The sequence below is a fragment of the Hipposideros armiger genome, unplaced genomic scaffold (genome assembly GCF_001890085.2).
Source record: "Hipposideros armiger isolate ML-2016 unplaced genomic scaffold, ASM189008v1 scaffold_807, whole genome shotgun sequence".
Taxonomy (NCBI): domain Eukaryota; kingdom Metazoa; phylum Chordata; class Mammalia; order Chiroptera; family Hipposideridae; genus Hipposideros; species Hipposideros armiger.
In genome coordinates this window covers 519,400-542,870 of record NW_017732157.1, presented here as the reverse complement: position 1 = coordinate 542,870, position 23,471 = coordinate 519,400, and the positions used below count along the sequence as shown (strand labels likewise).

The 23,471-nt window shown below is 37.5% G+C and overlaps 1 protein-coding gene across 9 annotated transcripts in view; it reads right to left on the bottom strand.

The window, feature by feature from the left end:
- HNRNPC (heterogeneous nuclear ribonucleoprotein C) overlaps window positions 1-22,436 on the bottom strand; it is a 60,515-nt gene extending 38,079 nt beyond the window's left edge. For 2 of the 9 annotated variants that reach the window (XM_019628785.1, XM_019628787.1), the window contains exons 1-2: window positions 22,280-22,436; window positions 17,471-17,496 (exon numbers count right to left, since the gene is read on the bottom strand). Coding sequence is in view for 2 of the 9 variants with exons in the window: in XM_019628788.1 (XP_019484333.1) it covers window positions 16,760-16,955 (196 nt within the window). In the remaining 7 variants the exon portion in view is untranslated. Of the gene's footprint in view, window positions 1-16,759; window positions 17,403-17,470; window positions 17,497-17,825; window positions 17,987-22,279 lie in introns of those variants that run through there. The other 7 variants (XM_019628781.1, XM_019628786.1, XM_019628782.1 and 4 more) reach the window with 6 other exon arrangements.
- Window positions 22,437-23,471: the final 1,035 nt, after the last annotated feature.

The following is a 23,471-nucleotide window of genomic DNA, read 5'->3' as shown; positions in this document are numbered from 1 at the left end:
TGTTCAGCATCTTAGCTGTGGAGGGCAGTGTCACTGGCCCTCACATGTGGGATCCGAACCGGGACCCTCTGGCATCCCAAGCCAGTTCTTAACCATCGCGCCACTCGGCAGGCCCAAAAATTCCACCTTTAATGGAAAGGAATTGAGGTGATGGAAGATAAATACAAAATAGTGCCAGACTGTGCTCAGTATCATATCTAGATATATTAATGTAAAAAAGGGGAGGTGGCAGAAAACAAGTAAACAAGCCACAAGATGTTTCTACTGGGCATTTCAGTCAGTCTTCTAACTGCCCATCCTATTCACATAGGCTAATCACATTATACTTACTCGTATCCCATTATCTGTTTATCAAAAAAAAAAAAAAAAGGGAACATCAAAGATGGCACCAGGTATGGCTTATCAGGTGTCAAATCACACTAAGAGAAATAACTTACCTTGGACTAGGAAATTCAGAACCTTACCTTAGAAGTTTCTTTATTACTGTCCCTAAAAACCCAAGGTAGCCTCTACATTCAATTAAAATTAGATACAACTGTCATGCCTAATCTGTTTTCCATCTTTCTCAGAATTTTTTAAAGACAAATGTCACTAGATGGCAGCAATGAGTTGACAATTTCTTTAAAAGATGACTAAACCTTGAGTCCAAATATTTTGTATTTCAGTCTTTCACAATTTCTTGTCAAGTTTCTCAGTACCTTTTTGATACTATGATCTCAAGGTAAAGACTATCATGTAAAGACTACAAGCATGAGGAAATAGCACATAGTGGTATTTTTAGGACTGTTTCAGGACAGAATAAACAAAGATGGCCACTTTTAGATAAACTATGCTAACTGCTAATTCTAAGTATTAAAACTAAGACAATATTCAATGTATTATAAACACGGGGAAATGAATAATTCAATAAAAGGTACTATGCAGCCATCTAAAAGCAAAAATCAGGGACAAACCTCACTCTGTACTCCAAAATAAATTATAGATGGATCAAAATTTAAATGTAAAAAAATTACATAGGCAATTGTCAAAACCTAAATAAGACAAAACTAGGAGTACCAAAAATAACAGAAAAAGACAAAGAATCCAAAATAACATGAAAAATTGTTTTAAGCATATTTTTAAAAATAAAAAAATAAAAATAATTTAAAAATTAAGATACCACCTTTAAAAACTGTTAGATTGGTGAAAATTACATCAACAATAATTCAGACAAATGTCAATGTATGTTAAAAGCACTGAGGACAAGCTGATCGGGTGGGAAACAAATTACTTCATCTCAAAAGTGTTACCCAATAGATTACCCCCGATTACAAAAAGGAAAATGTACCTTTACTATGGAGGTCACCAATTAAACCAAGTAATCTGACATTATATGCCTCCTGATGTAACAAAATAACATACATCACCAATGCATTATTCTTGGTGAATAATTGGTGAAATATCTGACTTAAATATATACACAGGAAAACAATCAGATTTCCAGTTTGTGGGGACATAACAGAACTGGTTGGGACTCCAAAAATAAATAAAATAAAAATAAAAAATTAGAGGGCCCTTTCTAGATTAACAAAGCAATGTGTGAGACCCTGGCTAGATACTGGATTAGGGGAGACATTTTTTTTTTGGTGACAGCTAGAAAATTTTCATGGACTGTATACAACATTGAATTAATGTTAATTCCCACTGTTTTGATAATTATTTTGAAGATACAGATTATCTTTATATTCTTAGGAGATGTAGCCATGTTGAAGTTCCTAAGTATCATGCCTATAACTTGAAAATCATTCAAGAGGGGGCTGGCCGAGTGGCTCATTGGTTAAGAGTTGGCTTGGGATTGCGAGCTCTGAGCAGCAGGGCCCCGGTTCGGATCCCACATGGGTCAGTGACGCTGCGCCCTCCACAGCTAAGATGGTGAACAACAGCTCGACCTGGAGCTGGGCTGCAATGAGTTGACGGCGTAGGCTGCAGTGGGGCTGCATTGAGCGACCGTAAGCTACCTTGAGTGCCTGGCAGCCAGCGTGAGCTGCCGTCCAATGGCCAGTGACTGAGCTGCCTCACCCGGGAAGAGCGCAATGATAATACCAGCTTAGGCCAGAGAAGCGACGTCCTCCACAACTAGACTGAAGAACAAAAGGACAGCAACTTGTCTGTTCCCCTTCCCCAATTCCCCAACACTGTTCCCTCCCCACAATTCTCCAATAAAATCTTTAAAATAAGTAGTTTTTAAAAATCTTTTAAAAAAATCATTCAAGAGGGGGGGGAAAAAAACCAATATAGAAATCTACCATGACAATGTAGACAGTTCCTACCAGAACAAGAAGAGGGAGGCTGAAGCACTGATGGTGTATTTTACATATGTACGTATCACCTGTTTTTTTTAAAAGATCTTATTATAGCAAATTGAAAAATGATATATGCCAGGTCACACAATTTAACAAGTTCCCAGAAAAATTTTAAATTACATTTTAGGGGGTCAAATTTGCTAATAAAAGTATGACGATCCAATGGGGTACAGGAGGGAACCGACACTTCCACTGCTATAACTCAGTAAAAACAGTACACATTTCTGAAGGTTCATTTGAAAATTCTTAGGTAAGTGCCAAGCAATGGGTATGTTTACATATTTGTATTAACCAAGCAATTGAACATGTTAAATAAATGTCAGGTTATCCTATGTTTGGCATTGAAAAAGAGACTTTGACCAAAAGAGACTTATAAGTTTTATAAAACCCTGTGACAAAAAATATTAGAAAGCCATTTAAAAGCATGTTGTAGAGGGGCCGACGGAGTGGCTCAGTTGGTTAAGAGCGCGAGCTCTGAGTAACAGGGTTGGCGGTCGATTCCCACATAGGCCAGAGAGCTACGCCCAAGCTCAGCTGCCACTGAGCTGCCAGCAGGTGGCAGGATGGCTCAGCTGGTGAGAGCACGTGCTCCTAACAATAAGGTTGCAGGTTCAGACTCCCGCATGGGATGGTGGGCTATGACCACCAGCAACTAAGACTGAACACTATTGAAGAACAACTTGCCTGTTCCCGTTCCCCAACACTGTTCCCCTTCCTCAATAAAATCTTAAAAAACAAAAAATGCTATAGAAAACTTAAATAGAAAATGTTTATAATACAGAAGTTCTAAAACTATATATAATTCCATATTAGTAAAAATGTATTATAAATGCAAGTGTAAAAAATGTTATAAAAACGTTAAGTATATAAGTAAATATACAGGCATGAAACAGAGAATGGGCCAAAAAAAATCAAAATATTAAGTGGTTATCTTTGAAAGCTGATGCTGTAAGTAAATATTTTATCTGCATGTTTCCTTTAAAAGTTTTCTTCAAAAAGCATTTTTTATAAGATTGTTCCTATCAAGGTATAAATGGATAACAATGCAACAAAAAACTTTAAAATGAAGATTTTTATGAAAATAGTCCTAGAATTTCAATGATGGAGAAAACTAAATCATGTAACTTAATGCCCCCCAATTTCTTCAAAGAATGTTAAAATTCCCTTAAATCACTGCTTACTCACCAATGATCAAGCCTCCTGAACTGCCACAAAGTCAACGAACTCACAACCTGAAGACACTCAATTTTAAAACTTAACTGGCTCTTAACTAACTCTTCCCTTAGCTCTTTAACCATTCATTAGCAATCCTTTTTCTTTGACTTAAAACATCTTGTTCAGTTTGCTATCTTACCATCTTCTATGAAACACAAGAAAGCGTGTCTTATAACAAATACAACTTAATCTATCAATGTCCCTTTGAACACAGTAGTCCAAATTTGGTTGCTCTTGCAGGAATGGAACACAATCTGCATGCTCTCCAGATGCTATTATTTCTGTTAAGTTTGGCACTGTCAACACATGCAGAATTCAGTTAAATAAAACTTTTAATTCCTATTCATTCATTAATATAATGGTAACTTCCTGTATTTGGACAGCTATTTTATTGGGTTTCTTTACATTAAGCCTAGGGCTTTATGTTTCATATACCACTTTATCCTCTAATACCTAGGTTCATATTCCCTGGTTTCAGCCTGAAGAAAATTTCATTGTGTGAAATGTTAATCTCTCCCAGTTATATTATCTGTCGCTGATTTGTTCAACATACCCTGAGGAGTCTCACCCAAGTCACTTTAAAAAGTTTAATATGGTCAATTTTCCTTCAATAGCATAAGATTTTTTTCATGTTATATATTAGCTTTGGAACAACTAGTAAAGTCAATCTCAAGTGAGAAGCCCTTCTACACATTTAATGTACACTGAAAGGCTCTATCCTGGTGTAGTTTTGGGCAGGACCCAGGTTAATACTTAAAAAATTGTAAATCAGGGCCAGCCGAGTGGCTCATTGGTTAAGACTTGGCTTGGGAGCGAGAGCTTTGAGCATCAGGACAGCTGGTTCAGATCCGACATGGGCTAGTGACACTGCGCCCTCTACAGCTAAGATGGTGAAAACAGCTCGACCTGGAGCTGTGCTGCCCTGAGTTGATGGCGACGACGTAGGCTGCAGTGGGCTGCCGTAAGCTACCGTGAGTGGCCGGCAGCCAGCATTTGAGTGGCCGTCCAATGGCCGGTGACCAATCTGCCTCAGCCGGGAAGAGCGCAATGATCACAATACCAACATGGGCCAGTGAAGCGACGTCCTCCACAACCAGACTTAAGATACAAAAGGACAGCAACTTGTCTGCTCTCCTTCCCCGATTCCTCAATGCTGTTTCCTCCCCCAATTCCCCAATAAAATCTTAAAAAAACAAAACAAAATTGTAAATCAAAAGTATAGGTAAAGCCTATTAAAAAAGAATTAAAGGTACAAAAATACCTATCCCCAAATTCAAGTCATGTCCATCATGACCAAACTTCATTTAAAATAGTGACTAACCTTGAGATGAGAAGTTCCTAAATAGAATACAAAATATCCCCACACCAAAATATACCATAAATAAAAAAAGAACTGAGGAATGTCTGCAATATGTTTGTCCACACAATGCAAGTGTTTAATACTGTATATAAAAATGTAGGGCCGGCCGAGTGGCGCAGTGATTAAGAGCTGGCTTGGGACGCCAGAGGGCCCCAGTTTGGATCCCACATATGAGGGCAAGTGACACTGCCCTCTACAGCTAAGATGCTGAACAACAGCTCAACCTGGAGCTGGGCTGCCGTGAGTCGCCGTCGACGGTGTAGGCTGCAGCCCCTGCTGCAGTGGGTTGTCATGGGCTACCGTGTGTAGCCAGTAGCCAGCAGCCAGCGTTGAGTGGCCAGCAGCCAGAGACTGATCTGCCTCGCCAGGGAAGAGTACAATGATGGTGCCAACTTGGGCCAGGGAAGCAACGTCCTCCACAACTAGACTGATGAAAAAGGACAGCAACTTGTCTGCTCCCTTTCCTCCAATTCCCCAATAAAAATCTTTAAAAATAAAAAAATGTAAATACATAAATACATCCTAATGGTTAAGGGCTCAGAGGCTTTGGAGTCAGACCAGCCTGTTTCAATTTCAAGCTCAACCACTTGTGCACACACTTCCCTTCCTATCAATCCTATCAAAAACCAATCCTATCAGAAGTCAATCCTATCAAAAACCGGGTTCTTATACTGTAAAATGTATCACTGATATTATCTGTATCATGGGTAGGTATGAGGTGTAAATGAAGGTACAGAAAACACTGACATGGTGCCTGGATATCACAAGTGTTGCTGCTGCTGTTATTACATCATTTACTATTACTGGTACATAGCACAAAAACTGGGCCAAGGACAAAATCAGGTGATTAGCAAATAATATCAAAGGTTTATGGAGATTTTTAAAAATTCAACAGTATAAAGAAAATATAAATTAAGCCAAATACCAATTTCACCTACCAAATAAAAACATTTTACATTGAAATGGTCCTTTTCATACATTATTTCTGACAGTATGAACTGGTGTCTTTTCAGAGGACCACTGGCCTATTTTATCAAAAGCCTTAAGACTGTGCATATTCAACTCAATATTCTCACTTTTGAGAACTCCTCTGAAGGAAAATAGGATGTAGACATATTAATAGTAAGCAATTAGAAAACAAATGCATTAACAATGAGACTGGCTATATATCAATTTCAATATATCAATCCAAACAGCATTAATTGATGTATTAACATTGAGAGATGTTTAAGATGTTACAGAGTATACACAATATACAGGTTATCTAGATGATTATACACTGAAGTGTTAAGACACCTCAGGATGTGACAGGATTGTGAGGTTTCTAAGTATTCTTTTTTCCCATTTTTTTTTAGTAACATATTGCTTTTATAATTTTTTTCATTTTATAATGCTCCCTAGAATGTTATGATTTTATGATATACAGCTTGGTGTAGAGTCAGCAAAGCTTTTCTATAAACTCCTAAACATAAGCTGGAAAAGTAGAATACGTCCCTTCCTCAAGAGCAATTCAGAACTATATAAAATCAAGGAAATGGGCATTTCCAAGGCAAAAATTTTCACTGAATATTCTGTTCGATAATTTGGGGTTATTGTTCTCATTCAATGGAAGTCCCGACAGATATAGAAATTTCTCTACATTCTCAACATTCAATCAGCTGTGCCATTATTAAATATTAGTCCTTTTTCTATGTGTTGCATCAGACTTAAGGGAAAAAAAACAGCACACCCATCATTCTTACTAGAGCAGCTTCTACACAGTAAAATTCCCCATCAACATTTATTTACTCTCAGAACATTTAAGCCATTTGAAAAAAAAAGGGTTCCTGAAATCTACAAGTGTCAAACAGGCATTAGAAATATGTAAAAGAATGCTTCTCACAGGATAAACTAAAATCAACATTTCAAAATTACTTCAGTAAATCAATAAATCTTGAATGGGAATTAAAACATCAAGGGCACATTCAATATACAAAAATAAATAAAAAATATACAAAGTACTTATTTCTAATATAATTAGAAACCGATGTAAATATGAATCACAAAATGCTTAGTGTACAAACCCATGGTCAGGAGAAGAGCAGTATCTCTGTACTTAATAGATTAATGATTAAGAATTTCGGGGGTCTTTGTCTTAAACCATCAATTGCTATTATGTATCACAAATTAATTAATTCTAGTCTGATGACATTATACCAGAAATTATTTGCTTAAGAGCACAGATCTAGCAAAATACACATATTTCAGGATGGCATGTATTTCTGATTACTTGCTTAAATGGCATTACCATTTACCAAGCCTACCTGTTCGAAATTACTTGATTCTTAATTTTATTTGTAATTTGGGGCAAGTCATTAGTTCAAAACTTGTATATAAAATGGTCATTTTAAAAATATTGTATTATTTCAAATTTACATAAAATATGGCTACACTGTGATCCTCAACTTTACCCCCAACCCAATCATCAAAAACACTCTTGACAGAAAGTCCATCAAAATTTCAATAAAAAGGAGTAAAGTGGTACAGAGCAGTGCCTCTCTTTATATGTACTCGTATGTGACTGTAACAGTTCTAGGATAAGATGTGAACTTGTCTTTCTATGAAGCTCCAGATGGGTGATGATGCTGCTGGAGCACAAACCATGTTCTGAATAGCAAGAGTGAATGAACAATAGTTATTCAAAAGATTGCATTTCCTCCCTATCTTGTAGAAAGCTTCAACTGTAGCAGTAAATTCAAACTGAGCTTTGAGGTCAAAGTATACTATGAGTTCAAAGCATACTTTTCAAAATCTACCATAGTCCCTTGGAAACATGTGTTTGGAAAATCAGGATTTTTCAGATTTTACAAAGGTAATACTGTGCTTTTTTGCTGTAGTACTCTAATGGGATCTGGGTAAGCACCCAGCTATCAAATAAAATATATTAATATTTCTGCAGTAATACATATGCATAGTCACTAAATGTAACATACCATGAACAATCTCATGTCAGGTGAGGCCAAGTTTTGTCACCAAATGAGTCTATCAAGTTAATAAAAAACTTTGTCATGTATTTTTAAATTTCTGAAATATGAATAAAAGATTTTGGATCAATGTAGCAAAATATTTTCATCAAGAAATAATTTTTATAAGGAAATGTGACTTAAAGCTACTACAACATTTTCTAGCACTCAACCCTAAACAATAAGATATATTATACCCTAAACTTGAGAATTTAACAGTAAAATGCATATGTAGTGGAATCCCATCTTTTGTTATCCTGAACTTGATTTTTATCACAAATGAAGATAACTATGTCAAGATTCTATTTCAATTTTTAAAAAACTTATCAAGTAAACAACTCCCCAAATTTCGGAAAGGACTAAGCAAAAAACATGTAAACAAAAACAATCATCCATGTTACCACTTCCAAAGAAATAAAACACAATTGGGGAATACCTCAATAGGTATAATAGTAGGGTCTTAAAATATATTGTTTTTTTGTGTGATGATGACTGTGGTTATTTTTAAGTCCTTACTTTTTACAAATACATATTAAAATACTGAAATATAGATTACATATATTAAGGATTTACTTCAAAATAACATGAGGGAGGAGGGTAGAAGCAGATATAGATTAAACAAAATTGATTGATTACCCAAGAATTGGTAATGCATGGACATTCTCTTTTATGTTTGCAATTATTGCACAAAATTAAGCACCAAATACATACATACACACATCTGAAAATAAAAATTCCATGCGAACCTCAAACTATACACAGAAATATACTAAACATACCAATTTTTCACTCAGCAAATCTGTAACTCTATAAACATTCTTATTCTACATGACAGACACTGAAACTCAGTGTCCAAGCCTTAAATATATTAGCAAAAGATCCAGGTAATTCACCAAACTAAAAACTAATTAGTAGTCACTAACACAGTAAGTCGTAAACTGTTACCACCTTTTTGGAGAGCAACCTAGATTGAAAAGTTTTAAAACATGTATGTCTTTGAACAATAGTATTTCTGGGGATTAATTCTAAAAAAAAAAAAAAATTTTAAGGGTATTTTAGTTGTAACACTGTTCAATTATTAATTAAACTGTTTATAAAAGAGAAAAATGGGGAGAAACCCTAAGGACCCAATGATAGACTTTTGGTTAAGTAAAATATTTTATACATATTCAATGTAACACCATGTAGCTATTAACCTTTTTAGATCTTTCTTTACTATCTTATGTTCAAGTAAAAAAAAAAAAAAATTCACAACTTAAATGTATGCGCTGTGTTACGACATGGCTTTTTGGAAAGCCTACATATGCTAAAAAGCCTAGAAAGATACGCCAAACTTTCATTTTTACTGGCTGAAGTATGTCTTTGGTGGGGTAGGAGTAGGGCTGTTTTCTAAATGCTATACACGGGGGTGGGGGTTGCCAAAAAAATATATACACATGACTTGTATTCCTCTTTTGTTATCGGTATATATTATTACAATTTTAATATCGTTTTTTCCTTTCTTCAAATATATATATAGGGGGCCAGCCAGGTGGCTCAGTTGGTTCGAGCGTGAGCAACACAGTTGCTGGTTTGATTCCTACATGAGCCAGTGACCTGTGGAGGAGCTGAGCTGCCAATCGGCAGCCAGATGGCTCAGCTGGTGCAAGCACTTGCTCTGAACAAGGTTGCCGGTTGGACTCCCGCATGGGATGATGGGCTGCTCGCCACCCCCCCCACACACACACACACCCCGGCAACTAGATTGAAAGCTGTGACTGGACTTGGAGCTGAGCTGTGCCCTCTATAACTAAAATTGAAGGACAACAACTTGACTTGGAGCTGATGGGTCCTGGAAAAACACAATGTCCCCCACTTCCCCAACACTGTTCCCTTCCCCAATTCCCCAAAATCTTACACACAAAAAAAAGTATATATATTTTTGGGGCACCATTTTTCTGGCACCTTCTATATGAGCATACATTGCTTAATTTGGATTAAATGTAAAAAAAGAAATGGGGTAACTTCTCTTAAAAACCCACATCAATTTAAGTCATTTGATTAGTCTTCCTTTTTCATTTCAATTAAACTACATCTTAAAACAGCACAAATGAATGCCTAATTCCAATTTAGGAAGCCAATAAATTTTCAAGAACGAGGGTAAACATTTCTTTGGGAAGAACACTTTCCTACCTCAATTTTAGCCATCAAGTTTCTTAAGTTAACACCAAAATCACTTAGGTGAAGATGACTATACTTAAAGGATGAATATAAGGAATGACTGAGCTATGAATGATATTTTCAGAATACAGAATTTTAGTTAAGAGGGCCAGAAAAAAATCCTGTTTAACATGTATTCCACTAAACTATTCCTAAATGTTATTTTTGGACTAGCCAGAAAAGCCTAAAACTAGTTTAATTAACTTCCAGTTATATTCATTCTAAAATCAACTCAAAAACCATAGGTTAATCTAAATGGGAAACAGGAATATTTCAGACTGGTGAAAATGAAATCAGATTAGGTAGGAAGAGAAGTCAGATGTCCTCTAACCCATTAATGGCTACCTCTTAAAAATAGCTTCGTCTTCTCACTGGAGAATAAAAATGTTTAGAAATCGTAGTTTTTTCCAACTTTTGACTACAGCTTTGTCAAGGCAACACAGAAGACTATGCCCTCAAATGCTAACTTGACTCATATCATCACAGTCAAACTCATTTTAAGGCTGTTTTTTCAACTTAACTATCAAAACTCTTATTAACTCTCCGTCGGGAGCAACTGGTCTCAGAGATTCATTGCACACAAAGATGCCGCTATGAAATACAGTCTTTACTAAGTCACAAACACGATTGGCGACAGGTTACGTACGGTATAGGGGGAAGATATGAAGTGATGAGTCATGATACTTAAGTTAACTGTTAGATATTTGAAAATTTGTGTGCAATGAATCTGTGAGATCCCGACTGAGGGTTAAACTACTACACAGGCTGTTATACTGCTCATCCACAGACACAATTTTAGAAGAGTTGAAATATGTCTACAATATGGAGTTTTAAGTTATTAAATTACAATAGAAGCAAAATAATACTGTTGCTCTTTATAGTACTGTCTTTAAGCAACATAGAACAAGTTTCCTTCTACCCTCCTAAATTCTTCTCCCTTGCCCAGAAATAATGTTGTTTTGTATGTTATCTTTCCAGATATTTCTCTATGTCTTTACATAGTAGAAAATGAAGTTCTATAACAGATGAACTAGTGAAAGAGCTAGATTATTTTGGGGGAAAGAGCTTGAAGGGCTATGAGGGAAAATATCACTGAGGCAGTGGCTTTTGAGTACAAACCTAAATAAACTGGAGACCCTAACCTTATGACTGGGGGAAGAAAAATCCAAGGAAAGGCCTTGAGGTAGGAACAGCTAAGATATTCATAAGACACACTAAGGAGTCCAGTGTGGCTGGAGCAGAATATATGAGGTGTGCTCAAACAATAAATGTTTAAATAAAAAAAAATTCATTACAGTAAAAGACACCTTGCCATTAAGGCCCCTCAGAATACTCCCTCTCACTTCAAACACACCCCATAGCTCTTGCCACTTTCTGAACCAGTTCTGGAAGTCCTCTTTTGTGAGTGTCTTTAGTTGCACTGTTGTGGCTGCCTCGATGTCCTGAATCATTCTGACTTTGGAGAAGAGCCAGAAGTTGCATGGTGCCAGATTCTATGAATAAGATGGGATGAGGGCACGTCATGTTTCTGACAGAAATTGCCACATACAAGAAGCGATGTGTGACACGGGAGCGTTATCATGATGGAAGGATGATTTACGGCTTCTGGTACAGCCATTTCTGTCAAATAAAAACATTACAGTCATGTCCTCATCCACCTTATTCACTGGATCCGGCACCATGTGACTTCTGGCTCTTCCCCAAAGTCAGAATGATTCAGGACATCGAGGCAGCCAAGAAAGCGCACTGAAGACACGAAAAAGGAATTCCAGAACTGCTTCTGAAAGTGGCAAGAACGATGGGGTAAATGTGTTTGAAGGGAGAGAAAGTATTTTGAGGGGGCTTAATGGCAATGTGCCTTTTACAGTAATAAATATTTTTTAATTTAAACACTCACTGTATTTTATCTCACTGCCTATTATTAAGAAGGGGCATGACAGATCACACAGGGCGTCTTGTAAATCAGTGAAGTTTGACTTTAATGCTGAAATAGGCAGCTTGGGTGAGTTTCAAGCAGAAACTCAGGCAATAATACATTTTTCAAGCATTACATTTTAATAGGATCCCTCTAGCTACCACACACTGATGGCGAGGGGCAAAAGAAACATATCTATTGCAATAATGCACAAGAGACAATGGTGGCTTGAAACTGGAACAAGCAATGGCAGTATGAGTGGTGAATTCTTGTTTTCTTTTAAAGGAAAAACTGACAAGATTTTCTACAAGGCCAAAGGCAGAGTGTGAGTGAAAAAAGTCTTGGCTAACCAATGTCTGGCCTAAATGACATGAAAACTGGAGTTTCAGTAACTGAAATGGTTAACATTGCAGAAGAACTTGGTCTGAGGTAAGAATAGCAGGAATCCCAGTTTTGGTCTTTAATTTACTTCCTTAAAAGAATGCTGTCACTTCCAAAGATTCTATAAAATTATACCACAAAGCTACATCTACCTAAATAATGTATTACTTTGGACACTTCATGTCATTTAAGATGTTGTGAATTAAACAAACATATAACATTTAGTATAAAACCCTTTAAAATATATTTTTAAAAACCCAAAGTCCAAAGCAGTTTTTTTTCTTGGTACTTTAACCAAATAATTAAAGCTCTGTTTTTCTGAATAGTACAAATGCCAAGTAAGGTATAGTTGGTATAAAATAAGTTGAAATTTGTATACAGGCTTAACAGCCTGGGTTGGAATCCATAGTTCACCATTAGGTATGTCTAACTTTAGGCAAATTACTTGAATTCTGTGCTTCAAAATTCACATCTCCAAAATGTGAATACTATTTACAAGGTTATGTATGATGATTAAGTTACCAGAAGAACCTTAACAGTGAACACATGGTCAAGTGTCCAGATTATTACATCCAAAAAGAATTTCAGGTTCATTTTTCCTATCAAATAGGAAAGTGATTATGCCATATCAGACCCAACAGGTGTTAGAGAAATAACCAGTAATTTCCTAGAGATTGACAAATCTATCCTCTTCAAACTAATTACCATTGCTCACTAAAACACACATAGAAAACTCATTTGAAAAACCAGGGCAAGTACCCTCAGGCCTAGGATTACTACTGTTTTCCAGAGAATAACAGATAGTGGCCTACTCTAATAGGTCTTCTAATTTATTGTCCTACTTGAATTTAGTCCTCATTACTAACATTCCCCACAAAACAGCCAGAAGAAAATTCCAGAGAAAGCAATCAGATTTCATTCTCCAAAGTCCTTCAACAGATAATCTAGATCTTAAACATAGCCCTACAAGGACCTGTTACTATTTTTGGTACTTGCCTACCTTTCAAATTTTGTCTCTTACCCTATGCATTCTTAGTGACTGTTCTTCAGTAATATTTCTTGCTCTACGGTCTAGTTTTTTCCCTCATTATCTGCTTTCAGATATAGCAATCCATGTACAGCTCTCAATTTCAATATCAGTTCCATTAAGGTCTCTTCAGTGGCAGTACTCACACCTTCTATTTTCTAAATTTGGTTCCCCTACTATAATCTCATCCTGCCTGTTCTTTTTACTTCACAAATATAGTTCATTACAGTGCTATTTGATTTATTTATCCCCTTAATGGTCTAGAATACCCAAGAGGGCAGGGGACACTATGTTTTGTTTATCCCTATTATTCCCAAGCCTAACGGTGATTTTCCAAATAAGCACTGAACTGTTTAATGAATAAATATCTCTATTTGAATGTTCCACAAATACCTCAAAGATCAATATTTAAATTCTTTTTCCTATTCTCAACCCTAACATCTATCCCCAGCCCAGAAGCTAGAAACCTAAGGGTCATGCCAAATCCCTCACTCTTCATCACATTACAAATTTAGGTCCTCCTAAATTTATCTCCTCTCTAATCCCAGGTCAGGTCATTATTTTTCCTTGTATTTTAATATCTTTGTTATTTATCACCTACTTCCAGTCTCATTCTACTCTAAGCCTAGTATTCTACACTATCAGAATGACATTTCTAAAAAGGAAAATCTGATGTCACTCCAGTTTATAATCTTTCAACAGCTCACCACTGGTTTCTGAATAATATACAAACTCCTTGGCATGGCATTAAAAATTTTTAAACCTGGCCTTACCTCTCTAAGATTCAGTTCAGCTCACTTTCTCTTAGAAGCATTTCCTGACCTCTTAAGAGTCAATTAGGTACCCATTTTTGCATGCTTCTATAGGTTCCATGCTTACCTCTAATCTCGTCACATAAGCTTATTCATCTGTCACCCCAACTATACTTGTTTTCCCAAAAGCAGAACATGACCCATAAAATAATGAATTTATAGAATTAGCAAGTAAGGAATAAATTAAACTGAACCTATAGTGAACAGCAGCCACACAATGACAGCAATGAAGTAGAAATAGCTGTCGCAGAGTAGAGGACATCAATAAAACTTGGTCCTATAAGAGAAATTTCCATTCCTCTTTCCAGATAACCTAAGGACATTTTACTTAACTTGTTCCGATTCTGTTTTCCTCTGAGGCTGCCTTCAGTTTCACTTTAACTAGATTTTTACCATTTCAGTACGAGTAAAGGAAGGGGTCAAGTATGTAACTTACCCTAGTACCACGGCACTGAATATGCCTTTAAAAATCATTCTACTTTTTGCTCCAGCTCAAAATCTATTAAAGCAATTCTAAATCGAGTTATCAAAATATTCTATTGTTGCCAGTAAAATACAAGTTGCAAAAATTCTTAACTCTTTGACTATCCACATCCTTATTAATCTCTGCATTACTCTTATGACTAGAACGAATCCATTCTTTCATTCACCCCCCTTGGGAACACACTGGATTCTGCAATATCTGGCTGGGCTAGTCATCATTGAAAAAGACGTCAACCGGGCCGGCCGAGTGGCGTGATGGTTAAGAACTGGCTTGGGATGCCAGAGGGCCCCGGTTCGGATCCCACATATGAGGGCCAGTGACACTGCCCTCCACAGCTAAGATGCTGAACAACAGCTGGGCTGCCAAGAGTCGCCGGCGACGGCGTAGGCTGCACTCCCTGTGGCAGTGGGTTGCCATGGGCTACCGTGTGTAGCAAGCAGCCAGCGTGAGCGGCCGTCCAGAAGCCGGCAACTGATCTGCCTCACCCAGGAAGAGCGCAATGATGGTGCCAACTTGGACCAGTGAAGCAACATCCTCCACAACTAGATTGAAGAACAAAATGACAGCAACTTGTCTGTTCCCCTTCCCCCAATTCCCCAGCACTGTTCCCATCCCCCCAATTCCCCAATAAAAAAAAAAAATCTTTAAAAAAAAAGAAAAAGACGTCAACCCTTTGGGCCGGCCAAGTGGCTCAGGTGATTAAGAGCTCACTCAAGAGTTTGAGCTCTGAGCAACAGCGGTTCGATTCCCGGCCTGAGCTGCCACTGAGCTGCCAGCAGGTGGCAGGGTGGCTCAGCTAAAAAAGAAAAGGAAAAAAAAAAAGAGGTCAACCCAGGCTGGCCGAGTGGCTCAGTTGGTTAAGAATTGGCTTAAGAGTGCAAGCTCTGAGCAACAGGGCCACCGGTTTGATTCCGACATGGGCCAGTGACACTGCGCCCGAGCTGAGCTGTTGCTGAGCTGCCAACAGGTGGCAGGATGGCTCAATTGGTGTAACAAGACTGCCTGTTTGATGGTGGGCTATACCCACCCGCAACTAAAAGATTGAACTTGGCACCCTGAAATGAGCTGCCTCCTGGATGACTCAGAGGATAGTGCGGGCGCTCTTAAGGCTGCTGGTTCGACTCCCGCATGGGATGGTGGCTACGCCAACCCACAACTAAGATTGAACACAGCATCTTGAGCTTAGAGGCCACGAGCTGCCGATAGGCGCCATCCACAACGAAGACTGAAGAACAACAACTTGGCTGGGTCCCCTTCCCCAATAAAATCTTAAAAAAAAAAGAAAAAAAAAAAGAGAGAGGCCAACCCTAGATCTTCCCTGATTTGCATACAAGGATTAAGATGATTTCCCTGCTTAAAAAGCCTACCTATCCTTTTCTTTTTAAAAAAACCTTCCAGGGAGGGCCGGCCGAGTGGCTCAGTTGGTTAAGAACTCGCTTAAGGGTTTGAGCTCTGAGCAACAGCGGTTCGATTCCCGGCCTGAGCTGAGCAGCCACTGAGCTGCCAACAGGTAGCAGGATGGCTCAGCTTAAAAAAACAAACAAACAAAAAAAACCTTCCAGTGAAATAGCATTTTAATATTACAGCAAGCTTCTTGTGGTTTGATTCATGTTAAATACTAATGATAAAAATTATCTATATAGAATATGACCCTTGTCACAACCCAAGGAAGACTACTCCAAACGACAGAAATTTTTTACTAATTTGCATAGTAATTAAGAAAAAGGACCACCTTGTTGCTTGCTAATCATTAAAAGAAGCCATTTTCATTCTAAAGTATATGTAAACTTCAGCTGCCTTTTTCAATTATCAAAAATTCCCAGGCAGCCCAAGTTAATTACTCATAATTCCACTAGTTTACAAAAAAAAAAAGTGGCCTCCCTTGGGAAATATCTCTTGAGATACTCACACAAAGAATAACCCTAACATTTCCAGAAGCTATGCCTATACCTCATCAACTAAACTTTAACTGGTGTACTTCCTAGTCTTTGCAATGGAACTAGTGGACCTCACACCTCTTACCATCACCCAGGAAGGGTGTGCATCTGTTCCGAAGGCCCCCCTGGCTCCAGGTCATCCTGGCTGCCGCTGCTCCAGGCTGGGCATCCATGTTGCTGCAGCTTGTGGTTTGTGAAGGGTAGTGTACAGGAAAAGCAGGATGGGATTTCAAGGGAAACAGGAGAAAGATGGCTTTCTGGGAAAATGCCATCACCATCATAGGTGTTAAGTAGTACCACACACATTTTATTGCAGCACAGTTTAAAAATTTAACAAATGAAAGATTAAAAATAAAAAAATAAAAAAACAAAAATAAAAAAATTAAAAATACAGACTTCCAGAGATGCTCTAAAACAGTTAAGTTAAAGATCAGGAAAAATAAGGTCACAGACTTAACAGCCAGTAAAATTCTTTCGAGCGTGGGGAAGGGGATGAGGGCAAGGGTGGGGTTGGGAGAGAAAAGGTTTATGTGATCAATCCACTTAAAAATGCTAAAGCCTTCACTTTCTCTCCCAAGATGCAAAACTTCAAAGTCAATTAGGAGGCCGGAGAAATTCTTATGAACATTTAGAAAAACTCCATTTTAATCCGGTTAAAAATCATCAGTGTCATTATCATCATCATCATCACCATCATAAGTATAATAATAAATAATAATAGTAACTAGTAACAACAATAAAAAGGAAATCAGCGGAAAGTCAGGAAAAATGTAAAAAAAAAATTGGAATAACTTACTGTAGCTGAAGATCAAAAAAATCTCACTGTAAAAAAACAAAAATAAAAATAGCCCAGATTAGAAAAACGGGAGGTGCAAAAATGTCAAGTCAGTAAAGTTCATTTCTTTTCTCTTTCCAAAAGCAGTTTCCACAAAAACCGCAAGGGTAAAGTTCTCAGTAGCAGACAAGCAAAGCCCTTTCCACATCATCAAGCAATCTTAAAAATACACGAGGAAGTAGAGAGGTCAGTTTATGAGAGGCTAAAAGGCTCCTCCTCCTCAACCCAACTGCTGCAGAAAAAATAGAAATAGAAATTTTAAAAATTACAACTTAAATCCAAGTCCCGTTTTTGGAAATAATTAAAAAAAAAACACCTGTAAATTTGCTGTAGTGCACACCAAGTTGCATTATGTTTAAAATGTCTTTATAAAATCAGTTTTGGAATGGGAATGTGTGTGTTCTGGAAGGGTGGGAAAGGGAGGTTAAAAATCAAAGCTGAGCTCCAGTGAGTAGGGATGGGGTTCGCCTTGCTGCCCTGTGAAAGGAGAAGGGACAGATTGAGTCAGAGTTCCTCAGAAATGTTGTGCCATAAACCCCCAAGACAGAAACATCTGTCCCATTGCATCTAACACATTTTGGTAAAGCAAACATTCCACTGGGATGGGGAAAGCCTCTACAGAATCATTTCTACCAGTGACTTTGTTCACAATTCTTCAACATCGGTAGATTAACTAAAATTAACAAAATACACGTGTATTCCCTTAAGGGTCTTAAAAAAGGTAGATCTAAGTTCAAACATTAATCTTGATAACCAGCAGTTTGGGCAAGGAAAATATAGGAAAACCAGGCCAATAGAGATAAAGTGAGCAAATGACAAATATCAAGATTATGACGGTAAGTGAATTCATGGGTTTTTAAAGTTTAAGTCCATGTAGTTTTTCCTATAATACAGACTGAAGAATGGTCTACCATGAAGATACATAATAGAAATGATATCTATTCTCAAAACCAGAGCGATCAAACCAAAGGACCTAATAGGTTCTACAGTAAAGGGGAAAGATGCTTTAAATTAGGAGCACATTATTCCCCTCATTGACAGAATTAAAAAATCGCAGATGAAGGAAAAAAGATATGGCTACTGAATATTCAATGTTATAAAACAGGTAAAAAAAAATAAATTATGATCCTTAAGAAATTTGTCATCCCACTATTTATAAACTAGTATATGTAGCTAATTCTAAGATATGAATTCTAAGAATCTGATATACAATATCAAAAACATATGTAACAGACTGGCTATCTCATCAGTGAAAACAATGTTTGCAATTAGACTGTAGGTGTTTGAGCAAATAAGAATGAACTGGTTGCATTCACATTTCAATATTCAGCGATGAGGTTTTATTCTCATCTCCAAATGTCAGTAAACTAAAACATTTTAAGCTGAGTTTTTAAAGTGTGTTCCATGAGTCAATTATGTATGAACACTACAGCAACAGAACAGGTACTATAACTCTTAAATTTTAACTGTAAATTTTTAAAAAGTAATAGACCAGTTTAGAAGTGACACGTAAGTTACTTTTACACTTGGATTAATGTGTTAAATTGTACAAAATGTAGACTATAGAAAAAGTTGTAGAAAATGTACATTCTTCTGAATGTTATCTCCTTCGAGTCAGTGTTTGGGATGTACAGTAATGGTGAAACATTCCATTTTTTTTCTTGCAGTCATAGCCTGAACCTGGTACTTAAAATTTTCAGGATATGTTAAGTAACTTTGTGACTCATCTACAAATCCTTTGCACATATGTCACACAAGGCATAAGCTTAAAAAGAAGTGGTTATGGTTAATATGGAAAGCATTTACATCTTTCAAAGTCAAGAAGATAACTCCCAAGATGTTATAAATTGACACACTATCACTCATAAAAAAGACTAAACTACTTTAGCAATAATTCTAATGCTTTGTAATTAAGAGTATGCATACATAATACTGTCAATCCTCTGGGAGGTTTGAATCCCTTCTTCTAAAAGGGTATTCCCATAGGGAGGTCTGTCAACCAGCACCACTGGCACTTAGAAATGCAAATTCTCGGGGCCCACCCCAGACTGACTTAATTAGCAACTCTGGTGGAGACCCCAGCAGTGTTTTAACTAGCCCTCTTACTGATTCTGATGTCAGCTTATGTTTAAGAACTGTGAAGAGTTTAATGAGGAACCTCTATCCCATAAGTTAAGATCAATTCTTTATAAACAAAGTGCCTCATCCTTCCAGTGTACTGGCAACAGGTTTGAGCACCAAGGCTTCGTATGTTCCTGACGCTACGTAAAATAAATCCAAGAAAATTATAACCTATCATACACAGTAAGCACACCAAGAGAATTTAAAAACCCTATAGTAATCCTTTTCCTTTATAAACCCCAAATTTCCTGTATCTCAGAGAACACATGCAGTTATGCTACATCTAATAGTTCTGGATCTCACCAGTCAATAATTCTCTAGTAAATCTAATCATGTACAAAATCATTCTTTTCCCTGATCCCAATGAGAATGAATGAATAAGTATCATGAGCAACTAATGCTCCCCAAGGACAACTACTAATAAAATTACTTGACTGAAATACTGTTATTAAAGGCAGCTAACATTAATAATATACAAAAATTTTTAATAGTAAAACTTTCTGTACACTTTCCAGCCTTCTGACAACAAATGAGTTATAGAAACCATATTAAAACAGAAATCTAAGCCCCCTTATATGTATAAACTGAAATCCAGAAAGTTTAATTACCCTGACACAGCCAATAATAATGGGGAGAATAAAATCCAGTTCTTAACTCCTAAACCAAGATTCTTTCAACTGTTACACTCCCCAGTTTACATCTCACATTCACCACTTAAAATAATGTTTGAGATTAGAATAACCAGCTATTTTGGAGTTTATTCCTTGCTTGTTTCTAACAGCAATTCCATCCAAAACAAGGTCACATGCTATGTGAAACCCTCTAGAGAGACCTAGTTACAAATATAAACTATGTTTAAATTCTCTACCGAAGGAATAGCAAACACCACCAAACATTTGCCAAGGCATGAGCATGGGAAACAGAAAGGTCAGAAGACCTGCAACTTAGTCATCTTCCTTAAATCCTTTCTCTCTAGCCAACATGTTGCTAATGCCTACTTATTTGAAAACACATCTGGAATTGTTTCAGATATTAATTCTGTGGCCAAATCATTCCTGATGGATTAACTCAAAGAAACTGTTACCTTGGTACATGCTGATCCCAAGGAACCCATATTTCTAATACCTCAAGGCAAGAAAAGTGCCTTTCAATTAATTTTAATTCCTGACCTTTCTCTTTATTTGCCAACAATATTTTTACGAGGTAGATGATTTCCTAAACAATCACTGCCCTTATCACATTTCTAACAATTCTGCACAGTGACAAGCTTTAGTTTTAAGCCCACGTAATAAATAATATACAAGTTTAGGTTTAAAAAACAGCAATACTTTTGATCCCTATCACATTTTCAATTATCTACTTGGTGAGAAAATCAACAAATGCCTAGCTATCTAGAAGAGTGCTTTCACTTCCTTTCAAATAGGTTTCTTAAGGGATGAATCTACCCTGCAGTATTGGTTTACACTGTGCTTAGTAACAGTTTTTGTGAAATTAACACATTATGAAAATTATGATCCACTAAATCTTACAAGAGAATTAGAAAAAGCAGTATTTTTGGGTAAAGGAATATGATAGTACTTAGAAACCTATGTGTAATTTTTATAAACTTAATAATTTTCAGTAAGTTTTAGGACCTAGCAAATAGTGGACACTATAATACTTGCTTAATAAAAAGTATGTAGTTATACATTTTTGCCAGTTTAGATGGTCTGAAAATTTAATATCAGAATATCCTGTAAATTATCTTAATACATTATAATAAATGAAACTCTAAATATTTTTCCCAAGTGCAGTTAGGAATTTCCAGTTACTGCTAGTGCTTGCTGTAATTAGGTTCTTGTAAAGATTCAAATACAGTACTTTTAGTGCCTAGTATTCCAATAGCTAGCTAAAACCACTTGACTTACTAGTTCCGCTACTGATTTAGTATGACCCTGGCAACCACACTCTTATGCCTGAGTTTCTCTGAGAAAGACAGTAATACCTACCTCAAGCAAAGTTCCACTAACTTATATATTTCAAGTGATTTGTAACCTGCAGATAAAAAGTAAGCCAGCCTTAAGTACTGTTAATATGTAAATGAATTACAATCTTTCTAAAAACAGAATTGAAAAGTACTTCGAGGTGCACCATTTTCTCGGAGAAGATAAAAACCAGTAAAATACGAAATCTATTGTCATAATACTTATTATTTTTATGCCCTGCGGTACACTCCAGAATTTAAAGGCTTGCGGTACTATAGCTACTTGGTAAACGCTTCCCCATCCCCCGCCCAGTTTTTAAATTTCACTGAAGGCATCAGCACTACGTTAACTTCAACTATACAGGGTATCTCGATCTTCCCTTGCATAATCCCTTCGAGTCCTCATGGTCATAGAAAATGAAAGGAAAGCAGCCGTTAGCATAGAATGAAAACGAAAAAAAGACATTCTTCCCTGACGATCGTGGCCTAGAACACACCAGATTAAATCTACGCAAGGGCTGAGGCCTAAAAACTCGCTCCCGCATACGATCTAACCCCCCAATGCAAAACAGAATAAATAGGGGCCTGGTTACTCTACCAAGGGGAGAGTTCCCTCCTCTTCTCTCTCACCCCCTCGCGCTCCTCGAGAAACCCAGCCATCCCCTGCTTCCGCCTCCTCCACTTACCCGAAGAGGGAAAGGAGAAGAGATTCGATTCTGAATCTCTTACACGCGGGTTCTACGTGAAGAAGCCGGCTGCACCTCGAGGTCGGCAACGCGGTCGCAACCGCTCAGCCTTCGTCTGTTCACAAAATGGCCCCCGAATCTCCTCTGCCGCCGAGGCGAAGGCCTATCCCCGCCCCACTCCTGGGAATCTTCCTATTGGTTGTAATTTTTCTCGCTTCCGCTTCTAATTAGACAAATCTACCGCTTTTCACAATTCTGCCCAATCACAATCAGCAGTGGGTTAGACTAAGCAAAAGAATTTCCGCATGCGTGCAAGAAACTAGTTTGTAACTGGTTACTTTCCCTGTCATTTATCGCCTGAGAAATGCTTATTGGCTACCGTAACTGACGAAGCGCTGGGTAGGAATTCGCCTTTGTATCGCGCACAGCTTAACATCCGGGTATCCGGGGAGGTCTGATTGGCAGCCACTGCATCCTATCTCTGCTCCTTAGAGTGCGTACTAGAAGGACCGCCCATATCTCGGAATTACCGCTGTGCGGGAGAGGGGAGGGTTTGAGGGATTTTGGGTAGGTAGCGGGCTCAGCAAGCTTCTGCCCTAGCCCCAGGCCTAGGATAAAGCAAAAAGGCCCTGTTGTTCCATATAGATAAAGAAAGGATTTAGAGCGGGAGGGAACAGTGAAGATTAAGCCCTGTGTAGAAATCTAACCAGCCCTGCAGTTTTTCCAACCTTAGATCCCGTCTCAGTTCCAAACAAGAATGTCAGCTCTCTCCTGGACAACTTTTCTTAGCCTGACAAGCCTTTCTTCAGACAACCCATGTCTCATCCAAACCAACTTTTAACTGTTATTCTCCACTACAAAAACTAAGAAAATCTAAAATGCTGACCTGAAATACCCATCCTTTGACCCCAAGTAATCTCGCTTACTAAATAGCCTACACATGCCAATCAAACTTGCCTACCCATCTGGCTACACCTCCTCACCCCCAATCTGGTCCCTTAATCCCCCTATGCTGAAATAGCTCTTCTTGAACCTATTCACTCAGGTCATCTCCTGCCAATCCTGGTTGTATTATAGCAGCTGGACATGCAATGGAATAGGACCAGCTATATTAAAAATGAAGGAAATTTCTCTGTGCTGTTAGGGAAAACAAGGTGCAGAACACTATCTAGATAATGTGATTCTATATATA